Source organism: Pinus tabuliformis, chromosome 4_1, assembly GCF_031772625.1.
Source record: "Pinus tabuliformis cultivar Carrire ecotype Pingquan chromosome 4_1, CPIR1, whole genome shotgun sequence".
Taxonomy (NCBI): Eukaryota; Viridiplantae; Streptophyta; class Pinopsida; order Pinales; family Pinaceae; genus Pinus; species Pinus tabuliformis.
The window spans coordinates 518,546,324-518,560,329 of NC_142303.1; the positions used below are offsets into that span (position 1 = coordinate 518,546,324).

At 34.1% G+C, this 14,006-nt stretch overlaps 2 protein-coding genes across 4 annotated transcripts in view; both read left to right on the forward strand.

Annotated features, from left to right (window-relative positions):
• The window catches only part of LOC149176852 (uncharacterized), a 338,345-nt gene that overhangs the window by 279,199 nt on the left and 45,140 nt on the right, over positions 1 to 14,006 (forward strand). The gene's annotated exons all lie outside the window — the stretch shown is intronic.
• On the forward strand, positions 1,323 to 13,049 carry LOC149176853 (uncharacterized). Its single transcript, XM_089423868.1, has 3 exons — positions 1,323 to 1,493; positions 1,624 to 2,058; positions 12,839 to 13,049. The coding sequence occupies exons 1-3, from the start codon at positions 1,366 to 1,368 to the stop codon at positions 13,047 to 13,049; spliced, it is 774 nt and encodes a 257-aa protein (XP_089279994.1). The 5' UTR covers positions 1,323 to 1,365.

Below are 14,006 nucleotides of genomic sequence, written 5' to 3' on the forward strand. Positions count from 1 at the left end.
CTGGAGTGATATTCCTTTCAGCATTGTAAGGAATAATCCATTTTTCCAACCTACTGTTGATGCTATTGCCAGTGTTGGCCCGGGGTACAAAATCCCTTCTCTTTATGATTTCAGAGGCCGGCTTCTTCAAGATGAAAAGCGTGACTGCACCCAAAGATTGGAGGATTTTAGGGCATCATGGGCACAAACAGGATGCACTGTTATGTCAGATGGTTGGACTGACCAAAAGGGGAGAACCCTTATAAACTTCTTGGTTAGTTGTCCCAAGGGGACTATGTTTATCAAATCTGTTGATGCAACTGATCAAATCAAAGATGCAAAAACTTTATGTGATTTGCTGGATGTGTTTATTTTGGAGGTGGGTGCAGAAAATGTTGTCCAAGTCATAATGGACAATGCTGCAAATTATGTTGCTGCTGGTAGAATGCTTATGGACAGGCATCCTGCTTTATTTTGGACACCTTGTGCTGCCCATTGTATTGATTTGATGTTAGAGGACATAGGGAAAATTCCCTTTGTCAAAGAGGTTGTTGACTCATCAAAAAGCATCACAAAATTTATTTACAACCACACATCTGTGCTTAGCTTGATGAGAAAATGCACCAACAACAAAGAGTTGGTGCGCCCCGCCATTACACGGTTTGCGACGAGTTTCATATCTCTTCAATCCCTCTTGAATTCTATGTGGGATTTGAAGAGAATGTTTCTTTCAGAGGAGTGGCGTGCTTCGTCAATGAGCCGCAAACCAGAAGGAGAGGCCGTCTGCAGAGTAGTTTCATACCAGGAGGACTTCTGGGCGGGAGTGCAGGAGGTGTGCGCTGTTACAGAACCTTTGGTAAAGGTTCTTCGGTTGGTTGATGGTGAGAAGCCCGCAATGGGCTATTTGTATGAAGCCATGGATAGGGCCAAAGAAGCCATTCGGTCCTACTATGATGACAAGGGAGATGATGGGTTCCAGAGACAACTCCTTCTATGGAACGTCATTGATGAGCGATGGAACAACACACTCCATCGTCCCATTCATGCTGCTGGGCTTTTCCTGAACCCTGCATTTTCTTATGCATGTGGGTTTAATTTTGATGTTGAGGTCGTGGAAGGATTATTAACCTGTGTCCAGAAGATGGTGAGATCTTCAGAAGAACGTATGGAGATCTCTAGACAAATTGAGCAATATAAGTTGTCAGGTGGCTTATTTGGCTTTGAGATGGCTGTCATTGATAGGACGGTTAAAATGCCAGGTATTTTTTAGTTTGTAGTATGTACTTTGTAACTTTGTTTCAAATTTCATTGTTTCTTCAAATTCCATTTTTTCTTATGTTTATTTAAAATTTTATTTGTAATTTTGTTGTAGACGCATGGTGGAAGATGTATGGTGGCAGAGTACCCCTTTTGCAAAATCTTGCCATACGCATCCTCAGCCAAACATGCAGCTCCTCGGGATGTGAGCGCAATTGGAGTGTATTTGAAAAAATACACAACAAGAAGCGCAATAGGTTAACACTTAAACATTTAAAATATTGCAAATTTCCAAATAAATTTTTGAATTCATTAAAGTTTTAAACAATATTTTTTTATAATATTAATTATTAATTATTAATTTATTATTTCATGAACTTTGTACAGGTTGGAGTCCCATAGACTTAATGACATGGTCTATGTCTACTACAATCTTCGATTGTGGGTGAAACAACTAGAGAAGACACCTGATACGGAAGCCATCTCATTGGATGGGATTGACACCACTGCTGAATGGAGGGTTGAGACCGAGAGGCCTCTCATGGATCCCACTGAGGATTGGTTAGTGCAGGATGAGGGGGAGGAGGAGGAGGAGGAGGAGCAGGAGCAGGAGCAGGAGGAGGAGGAGTTGGAGGAGCAGGAGGAGGAGGTGACACCGCCTACCCGGGCTACCACTACCACCAGTAGAGGACGTGGTCTCCGTCCACCTCAGCCTCCTGTAGCTGCTACTACTAGTTCTTTAGCTTCTAGAGCACGTCAGACTCCACTGCCATTTCCACCAGCACAGGCACCAGCTTCTACATCTAGAGGAAAGAGAACGCTGTGCCATATTCTCGCAAGAGGGGCAGAGGAAATCAATAGGATTAGACTTTCATTTTATTGTATATGACATTATGACATGATGAGATACACTATCATATTTTTTGTTGATATTTTGAGGCTGAGTTGGACTTGGGACTCAGGACTTACTATTCAGGACATGATTCAATGTTATGTGTGATTTTTAGCGCTAGAAATGATATTAAACATCTATATATTAGTTTTTTTATCATATTTATGTGTCAATGTATTTATTTTATGTTGTAGATGGTTTAGATATTAAAAAATTGAAAAAAAATGAATATTTTTGTGCCAAACGATTTTTTTCCCGCTTTTTTCCGATTTTTTCCCGATTTTAACGATTTTTTCCCTTTTTTTCCCTTTTTTTCCCGCGCCGATTAAATCCCGATCGCGCTTTTAACAACATTGGTTTGACTATAGGAAAGGAAATATTTTTTGGATTTGAGTTATTTAGAAAATCATTTAACTCCAAAATTATTTGAAGTGTTTATTCGATTAGCATCTAAATTTCCTAGTTTTTCCTAGTAATTAATTTTTTAAATTTAAGTTCTTAGGCCTTTTGCATGCTTCGACTAAGTTTCATGATTATTGACATTGGATTTTAAATATTTTAGTGCTTGATATCTATTGAGATCGTTCATTGTTTAATTAACTCTAAGTGCGGGTTTATTTACTTGAATTATTGGATATTTCTTGTATACTTAGTTTGGAAATTTTCAAGTAATTGCGATCAACATTTTTATCGAATACTCTATTGTGGACTTGTAGAAAATCGTATATCTTTTGTTTCCTAAATTGAGTATTTTGAGCATCTGTTTAATTGATATTTTTCATTAAAGTACTTAGCATTTAACTCAAAAAAATTTGTAATCTAAGTGCTTTTCATTTTACTAAAACATCTTCTAATCATCTCGTGCACTTACATGTTAAGTTAGTCTTGCATAATTAAAATTTTCTTCCAAGCATAAACTTGGTCAATAGAAAGATAGGTACAAATCCCTCTTTGCTTGAGAAACTTGTTTCTCTTAGTACTTAAAACAATGACCTTACAGTCATCAAAGCCACAGCCTCTGCAGCGCCGGAGGCACTGGGTATGTTAGATTTTCAGGAGAGGTATCGTTAATCACACCTTTGTGTGCTTCACCTTATCTTCTCTCTGCCATTTACTACAAAATTAGACTCAATATAGAAAGGATCGAAGGGTTAAAACTTACATAGACATTTAATTAAAACTGACCAAGATCCTGCATTTCACATTAGTTTTAGGAATTGCATGTCATATAGGTTAGTTATTCATCCAAGCAACAATTATCCATCCAAAACTTGTCCTAAATTTACTCAGCAAGTTAGTTGACTCCCTAAGTCACTGGTATCAATCATTTAAATCTAATCTAATCCTTTAAAATCATGCTTAATCTAAAACGAGTATTTGGTCACTTAACTGTGTCTCTCGGATTAGTTGCTTCCCAACTAGTCCTTCTTCCATCCATTTTTGTAGGGTCTACCCCCCTTAGTCTATTGTTGGGAGACAACTTAAACGAAGAGATTGGGGATTACGGTGACAACTCCCGACCTAAGCCGTTGTGGCGGTGCCTAGACATTCTGTGCGACAACAATGTGCATACTTGGTAAGTCTATCAACTACCACTTTGATGACACTCTTTCCTTTGGACTTGAATAAACCTGTGATAAAATCCATTGGGACCTCCTCCTAACGCTGACCTGGAATGGGTAAAGGTTGTAACAAACCCGGGATCTTGATTGTCTCAACTTTATTTTGCTGGCAAACCAAACATTCTGTGGCAAACTTTTGAATATCAGATTTAAATCCATCCCAAAAAAGTTCCTCCTTGACCCTGTGGTAAGTTTTTAAAAATCTTGAGTGCCCTCCTAAAGGAAAGGTGTGCAATTCCAAAAGAATCTTTTGTTTGAGTTGGGAATTCTTACATAGATATAAGCGATCTTTGTACCATAATGAGTCATTTTTCCAGATAAATGTATCAAATGTATTGGGATCTTGCTGCAACTTTTGAATGAGCGTCCACACCCCTTTATCATTCTTCCATTTCTCTCTTGCTTCAGTTATCCAATCAAGTTGGATAATAGAAATGGAATAGAGAAATGCTTCCACATCCTCATCCCTTCTTGAGAGTGCATCTGCAACAACATTTTTCTTCCCTTTTTTGTAGATGATTTCAAAGTCATAACCCAACATCTTAGTGACCCATTTTTTATGCTCTTCTAAAGATAATCTTTGTTTCAAAAAGTATTTAAGACTACCATGATATGTTCTTACCTTGAAGTGTCTTCCCATTAGGTAAGGGTGTCATTGCTTCAGGGCATGTAGTATTGCTATCATTTCCTTCTCATAAATAGGTATGTGTAAATACATTTTCTTGATCGAACAAATTTCAAAAGAAATGGTTCCTCCTTGCATTAAAACAACACCAATTCCATTTCTTTAAGGCATCACATTCCACCATAAAGGTTTATGGTGAAGTCTAGTGTAGCTATTACCAGAGCTTGGAACATTGCCTCTTTAAGATGTTCAAAAGATCTAGTTGCTTCAGGAGTCCAAAAAAATGGATCTTTCTTCAATAATGTTGTTAGAGGTGTTGCTAGTTTTCCATAATTCTTAACAAACTTGCGATAATACCCTATTAACCTGGGAAATTCTCGAAGATGCTTTAGAGTTGTGGGTATTTTCCATTCCTTGATGACTTTAATTTTGTTAGGATCTACCTTAACACCCTCCGATATACAATATGACCTAAATATTCCACCTCCTGTACCCCAAAGAAATATTTGGAGGTTTTTGCATGCAATTGTTTCTCCTGCAATAGTTGAGCACCCTATCAACATGTTGAACGTGATCCTTCCAAGAATTGCTATAGGTTAGTATATCATCAAAAAATAATAACACAATTTTTTTCTAAGGAATGGTTTGAAAATGGAATTTATCAAACCTTGAAATGTGGAAGGTGCATTAGTAAGGCCAAAAGGTATGACCAGAAATTCATAATGACCTTCATGAGTTTTGAATGTTGTTTTTAGAATGTCTTTAGTCTTCATTCTAATTTGGTGATACCCTGAACGAAGATCCAATTTGGTGAAGTAAATTGCTCCATGTAATTCATCCAACAATTCATTAATGACAAGAATGGGACATTTATCTTTAATAGTGAGTTTATTGAGCTCCCTATAATCCAGACACATACACCATGAACCATCCTTCTTGTGTACCAATATTATTGGAGTGGAGAAAACTTTGGTTAGACTGAATTATACCTGTTTCTAGCATTTCTGCAACCATACATTCAATTTCAGTCTTTTGGGTATAAGGATATTTGTAAGGTCTGATGTTTGGAGGAATGCTTCTTGGAATCAAGTGAATAGCATGATCATGATCACGAATAGGTGGGAGGCCTTTGGGAGTCTCAAATACCTTGGAATGATTGTCCAAGATTCTTTGGAGATATGGAGAAACAAATGATTTCGATGTTTGAACATCTAGTGAGCATAATTGTGTAATTATGCCTCGTTGTTCTTTCTTCAAAAAGTTTTGTCATGCCATTAGAGTTTATTATCTTCCCCGGTTTCCCTGTGATGCCCCTTAATTCAATTTCCTTTCCTTCCCAGGAAAATTTCAAGAAAAGTTCTTGAAAATTAAAAGTTATCGTCCCCAAAGATTGTAACCATTGGAATCCTAATACAACATCAACACCACCCATTGGAATGGAAAGCATTGGACTATTCAATACATATTCCCCCATGGTTAGATTGATATTATGGCACTTCCCTGAGCAATTTATAGTTCCTCCATTTGCAACCATCACTTGACACTCTGGTGTTGGATATAAAAAGCAATTCAATTCCTTGGTTATCTTACAATGAATAAAATTATGGGTACTACCAGAATCGATTAGCACTATTACCTTTTTTTTCTTGATATATCCTTCTATCTTGAGAGTTTGAGGAGTGGTAATTCCTGCCAATGCATTACAAGATATGATCGGATTCATTTCTTCTTTCTCTGGGGTTGGATCCTGGTGTACATCCTCTTCTTTTTGATGTTCCTTTTCTTCCTCCTCTTCACAATCCTTGTAAAATAATTTCTTCTTAGCACACTTATGACCCTTAGTGTATTTGCTATCACAATTGTAATGAAACCCTTTTGCTCTTTTTTACTCTAGTTGTTGTGGTGTCAACTTTGTAGGTTGTGGGAGGCTAGGAGCAGAAACAATCATTATAGTTGTGAGTGGTAGACTTCCTTGTTTCCATAATTTTTCTTTCAACTTTTCTGGCCACCTTGAATGTCTCCTCCAATGAATTATGTTCCCAAAGTCGAACCTCATGTTGGATGTTATCTTTTAAAGTCCCTATGAAGACATCAATCCTATGCTCCTCTAGAATATCATTTACCTTAATATTCAATCTTTGGAAGTCCTTGATGTGTTTCGCCATTGAACCCTTTTTTTTAGATTTATCAATTAACTAAAGAAGGTATTGCTCTTTGTATCCTCATAATGTGCTATCAATTCCTCCGTAAAAATTGACCAGATTATAAGTGATTTACAAGAACAAAGTCATCGATCTCATACAAATTGATTAGGTTCTAAATATAAAGATGCAATACATACATTTTGTGTGTTGCACATCATGTAGATCAAAGTACTGCTCTATCTATAGTATACATGTTTACTAGATCATTTCCATCAAACTTCCTCATATCAATCTTTGGAATGTGGTGGGTCTTAAACCCAATGTTGGAGTCTCTAAAATCATATTTGATATTCATTTTATCCTTATCCTGATTTTCATGAAGAACCTTGTCACCACTAGGAAGCATTTCTTGTAACAACTTTGTCAAACCTTCTTTTCAAACCTTCCATGTCTTCTTTTAAGCCATTATTCAAATCATCCATCTTAGCTTCCATGTATGCTTTTAAACCATCCTTCAAACTTTCCATGTTTTCTTTTAAACCATTCTTCAAACCATCCATATTAGCTTCCATTCCATTTTTTGTTACTCCTTGCGAGAGCGAAATTTGTTGCATTTGGTCGCGTAATTATGATATATCATGTTGCATTTCTTCTTTTTCCTCATGTGTCACAACAAATCTTTCTAGTTGCTTACTAGGAGTATTCATTTTTTTGTTGCGAGGAATATTGGAACCAAAATAATGATATCCATGCTTTACTAAGCCCTTTGAATCACTTCAGACTGATTTTTCAAACAAAAGTTATGAAAATTTAAAAAAATTCACATTTTTCTTTCTTTCTTTTTTGTTGGAGCTTGATATTGAAATTGTTTTATCTTTGTAATTTCGGCCTCCAAAAGTCTGAAATTCCGTCTATGGTAGCTCTTTGAGTCTTCTTTCCAAAACCACAAGCCAGATCAAGATTGGATTCTTTAAGATATAGTTATGCCAAATCTCCCACAATGACTTGATTATGGACTGGTTAATAGATAGAATTGTACAGAATGCCACGTGTCACTGTTTCAAACTTCTACCTTGAAAATGATACACGGCACACTGTTTGAGAATGAATTTTGGAACATACAAAAACTTTAACTTCTTCAGACCATATTTCAGAAAATGTAGCGAATCAAGATCTGAATGTTTTCACAAAGTTCACCAAGATTTCTACTCTACATGGTCGAAATTTCAACTTCTGAAACCTCATAAAAAAAATGTTATAGCGAAATTTCCACGATGACATGTTTGAAGAAGCAAAACCCTAGAATCCAAAGCTCTGATACGAAATGTTATGCAACCAAATCAGAAAACAGAAGAAAAAATAGATCAACGACTTGAAAATTAGTCTCTTTAAGGGGAAACCTCTATTACATCACATAAATAAACAATTATTGGATGATACAAATGAGAAACCTCCTTGGAATACATAGGAGTCTAAAGGGTCACAATATAATCAGAGCCTACATAACAATAATAATGTAAGGGTACAACAATAACAATAGTGAGCTTGTATGGGGCACAACATTAACAACATGGGGCCTACATGGGCACAACAATAACAATAAGGGTGTTACACTAACAATAACAATAAGGGGGCTACACTAGTATTATAGGGACCTAACAGTTTGAACTAAGTGTGGTGATGAATTGGATCAATGTGAAAATGCAATTTTTATTGATAGGAGATGCAAAACTAACATTTTGAAGTAGAAATTATTCAACAACAAAGAATCCCCAAGGAAAATCAACTTAGTAAATTGTGATTTTACATGATATGCCTATTCGCAGAGGGATGCAAAGGTATGGAATTCACGTATGAACAATCAAAATGGATTGAGAACATGTTCCACAAGTGTGTTATTGCAAAATTATGCATAGCATAAGGAGTGAGTGTTGATTGGGTTAAATATATAAGTGAAGATACTCAACCTATTGCTCCATTGTCAAGCAACAATAACAACATAATTGTGTAGAGAAAAATGGAAATTTTAAATTCATAATGAAGGTAGTGCACCCAACAAATTATAAAGTACATGAATTTCCATCATAATAAATTACCCTCAACCATGCAATATGAAATTATTGTCTCATTTAATTATACATACAATTATCCAAAGCAATGTTGTGATATTGCAATCTTTAACCGAGGGTATTGTTTGGTAAGAACAAGTAACAACATGATTGGAAGGAGCACCACTTGAAAGCAAAGAATCATGACACTTTGGCTTAATTATGAACAAGTGTAACACTAAAGAACAACGAGTAGATAATTTTCAGACAAAATACACTCCATGCTACCTGATTACAACTTCTATTGTGTAGGTAGTGTTGAGAAATATAACTAATAATATTGGTCTCCATAATTGTATTTGGGTCATGATGTAATTTATTTATCAAAAGGAAGAAAAAGAAAAATTATTGATAAGCATGGGTTTCATGCTTTATGTATTTTGTTTCTAGGTCAAGCCTCCATTGAAGGTTTCTAGGATTGAGTCATATGTCATTGTCCTTGTCATGTCAAAGAAAGAAAATTTATTTCATGTGTTTTGGTCATTCATGCCTCCTCCACCAAATCAGCCTACCCTCTCTACAAGTTGACCTCATTGAAGGGATTCGGCCACCTCAAAGACTATATATAAACAAGCATTCGACCTACTATGGCATTGAAGGAACAATAAGTTCGATCTGAAGTAAGATAGGAAAGAAAAGGACAAACATCTAAGAGGAATTAAGAAGACAAAAGAAGAATTGAGATCTGAAGTTTACATCCATCACTCACACATGCGAGCGTTTGCTAAGGTTGTTGCAGCTGTAATAAAGGTTGAAATTCAAGAAGTTTGATCTACAATCACAAATGAAGAAAAGAAGTGTGAAAAAGGTTAAAAGGAAGGTTTGTCTCATTAGCAAAGAAGGAAGGTACAATTATGAAGCAAGAAAAACCAAAATTATCCCAATTTCTGTCACACGTGCTACCAATTAGGGTTACTGCAGGTCTGAGCTACTGCAGCCCGAGATTTCAGAAGTTGCAGAGATAAAAGAAGGGCTGAAATCCTGATTGAAGAAAAGTTTGCATTGACTTGATTTGACTTTGATGATATAACAACTTGTTGACTCTTTGTTAGGATGAAAGAAAGATAGCTGAGAGGCTGACTTGGTGGATTGGAGAAGGTATTTGTCTTGGTCAAAGGGTCTTGGTTGTCTCATTTGAATTGAAAGGAAGAGAAGGGAATTTTTGGGTTTTCCCCTAGGAGAAGGGGTTTACCCTGGCTACGAGCCTACATCTTGTGTCCCTATTGTTTTGATCTTCATGCATTTATGTTTTGATAGTTGCTTGATGATAAGAAAAATAAAAGAAGACATAAAAGAAAGACCATCATAATCACAAGTAATTATCAAGATAAAAAAACATTTCTTCCTTTATGACTTTTTAAGGGATTCTCAACATGCCTTCAAAAGAATTGTTCAGCAATGGAAAAGTTACCGAGCATAAGTATGTGTAAACATATGAAACAAGTTGGAATAACAAGTTACAAAACTCAAAAAACAAATTGCATTCACTCCTCTTCCAAGGGTTTAACCCATTTATGGTTGTTGTCTAAACACGATTGCCAAAAACAAAAGATAATACATAATAATACATCATAACCCAACACAATAAAGAGCAGTGCCTTGGTGTGCTGGTTTCGGTGGACTAACCTCTTAATGGAGTTGTTGATGGGTTCATCAGTGGACATTCTACTCTAAGTGGTGTCCTATGTCATTCGGATGAAGCCACTTAATAGGTACTTTGATCATTGTAAATCTGTTTTTTTTGTTCTATGACATCATTATAAGAGTGTGAAACCTTAATATCTTCTTCCGGGAGGTTATACATAAATTTACAGGGCATTGAAAAATATTTGTGAATTGATTAATATGTAAGAGAATTGTTAATAAGAACTGAACGAAAAAAGTAATGTCTTCTTATACATTGGGATGGGAGGATAATAGATATCCATCCATACATTGGCAATAATAAAAATAGAAAATGAGCTCAAAGTTAAAATGGATTCAACCTAATTATTATTTATTATTTTTTCAATCCCCATACCAGGGCAGCCAACTCTTTCCCATACTAGGGCTGTCACCTCTCCCCCATACCAAGTTGTTACCGGGGTGTTGCACCAATGGTCACCTCTCTCCCACACTAGGGCTGTCACCTCTCCCCCATTTCGAGTTGTTACCGGGGTGTTGCACCAATGGTCACCTCTCTCCCATACTAGGGCTGTCACCTCTTCCCATACCGAGTTGTTACCAGGGTGGTTCCTCTTGGTGCAGTAATTATAAATATACTTAAACTATAGATTTAGGTTGAGATTATCCTATGACCGATTGATAGTCTTTGTTCTTGGGAGAGGTCCAAATATCAAATCTTTGTCCACCCACCCATTTTAAGTAGATATTGTGGATTTGTTCTTCATCCCTCTTAACATTTAATGTTTGAGATGTTTATTTAATCTTGATCCCTCATTTCCCCTTGATAGATCGTCTCTCTGTTCCTTACTAAATCTAGGGTTAACATAAATATTTGATATTCATTGATGATGAGAAGTATTAATTTAATCAGTTGTTCAAGAGCATAACAAAGTTCAATTAATTCTGCAAAGATAAATGATGTCTTTCTTGTACAATTAAATCCAATCAGACATTTAATTATCCAATATAGAAAATTAATCTCAGACGGTAAAAAAATTTCAGAAGTGATGAGAAATATCACAATTTTGACAAGTGAATTTTTAACATAATTTTCAAGACAGACAATGATTGTGGAGTCAGTTGCTCAACAGCATAACAAAGTTCAATGAATAGTGCAAAGATCAATGGTGTCTCTCATGTACAGTTAAATCAAATGACACAGACGATGTTGCAGTGGAATCAGTTGTTCAGCAGCGCAACAAAGTTCAAAGAATAATGCAGAGATCAATAATGTCTCTCTTGTGCAGTCAAATCCAATCAGACATCTAGTTATCCACACTCTAAAAATCAATTTCAGACATTAAATTGGAAATTCTCTGTAATAAAAGATTTCATTCTCGTGAAGAAAAATACAGTGTTTTTCTTTTTCTTTTTCTGTGCCTCCCATTTTTACAGCTGGGAGGTGTTCCTTTAGAGGTATATTCTTTTGAGACTTATTTCCATTTTTACAGCTGGGAGGTGTTCCTTTAGAGGTATATTCCTTTGAGACATCTTTTAATTAAAACCATGACTAGGTACACTGGAAATGAAACCCTGGAAGTGGGAAGTTTGAATTAAATTACACTGGAAATCAAACCCTGGGAAGTGGGAAGTTTGAATTAAATTAGGTGGGTTACCAAGAATTTTCGTGGGGTGTAAAATGGTTGGGTAATATGGTCAGGTAAGTTTTGTTGCTGCGCCCGTCCCCACACACATATATATATACATATTGCATCTACATTATCGTTATGTATTTGCCAATGCAATAGAATTGCATTGTTGTAATTACTATGAATATGATTTTTGAATTTGTTATCATTTTGTATTGCTACAATGTCAAATGTCAAAATGATCAGTTTGACTCTTCTTTGAACAAAGAGGTCATATATATATATAATCTACATTATCGTTATGTATTTGACAATACAATATAATTGCATTGTTTTACTATGAATATGACTTTTGTATTTGTTATCATTTTGTATTGCTACAATGTCAAATGTCAAAATTATCAGTTTGACTCTTCTTTGAACAAAGAGGTCAGTTTCTGCTGTCATTGCAATTTCCATTGTAGATTCATAAGAGTGATTCCGTAAAAATTGAAGCTATTAATCAAATTACTGATCAAATCATTAGTGGTTCTGAAAAAATTCAAGCTATTAATCAAATCATTAAATTATTGAGAAGCTAAACTTTTAATCTTAACTAAATTCAACATAAATTAATTAACATATAAGAAGAAATTTAATTTATTTATATATATACCAAAACAAAATTACTACTTTTACTTTTATTATTATTATTATTTACCTAAAATATAAATTTTCGTATATGTATAAAAATAAAATTATTTTTATTTAACTAAAATATAAATGGCGCTGAATGATGTGGATTTATATATATTTAAAAAATTCAAACTAATAGTATTAAAAAATTGTCACATACTATTTCTTAGCTATTTTCACATTAATTCACGTACTATGTACCTATTTTGATTAAAATTAAATTGCATTCCTGACTCTCCTAGCTATTTTGCATTCGCAGTGATTTGAATTTCTGAATGGCAGCATTCTATATGACAGAGCTAACGAGGCCTTGGACAAAATCCAACGGAAGATTGAAACTCTACATAAGCGCAGAAAAGACGGATTTAATGCAAGGAAAGGATATGATGGGGATTTACTAAGGAATACACTTTGCAAAAGGGCACACGGGACCGATTTAATTCAGGGGTCCATTCTTCCTTTTGAGCTAGAAGATATAATAGATGTAGTTTAAGGAAGTGATTTTTTTGGTTTTTAAAATAATAAATGTAGTTTAAGTGGGTGAATTTTTTGGTTTTTAAAATTCCATGATCATGGTAATGGTGAAGATTATAATATTTTATTATATTTAAGGTTTTGAAAATTTTAAAAATATTTATAGTTTTAAAATTAAAAAAATTAAGGTCTATAGGTTTTGGATTGATCGTGAATGGATGTATTGTTAAGGCACTCCTTGTGATAGGTTACTGGTTCAAATTCCCGTGGGTGCTTACCTACCAAAAAATAAATTAAGTTTAAAGATAGTTTAATTGATTATTATGTAAAATGGCGAGATTCAAAGTTCACATCTCTTTAATTTAAATAAAAATAAATATATAAAATTAAAATTAAAGAAATGTAATATATAATATTGTAAAATAGTGAAATTCAAAATTCACATGTCTTTAATTTAAATAAAAATAAATAAATTAAATTAAGTTAAAAAATGTAATATATAAAATAAATAAAATTAAAATTAAAAAAATGTAATATACAATTTTTGTGGCTGAGTATCCATTTCTGATGTAAAAATTAAAATTTTTAATTTTAAAATAATAAAAAGTTAAAAAACTAGAACTTTTACTATAAAATTTATATTCTTTATGTTTTTCAGATAAGTCCAAAAACAATTACAATATAAATTTAACATGTCACGTATGTATATAAATAAAATGGATAAAGATATTTCCTTTTAACTATTCAAAATAAATTTAATTAACTAATTAATTATTATATATACCCAAAAACTAACATAATAATAATTAATATTTATTAAAACAAAAAAATAAATTAATATTTTTTAAACATTTCATTTTCACAATTTTAATAATTATAAACGAATCATCTTATAACCTCATATTTTGTGTTATCTAACTCACTATATTCATATAACTACCTATTTATCTTATTTTAATATGATTTTCATTAAAAT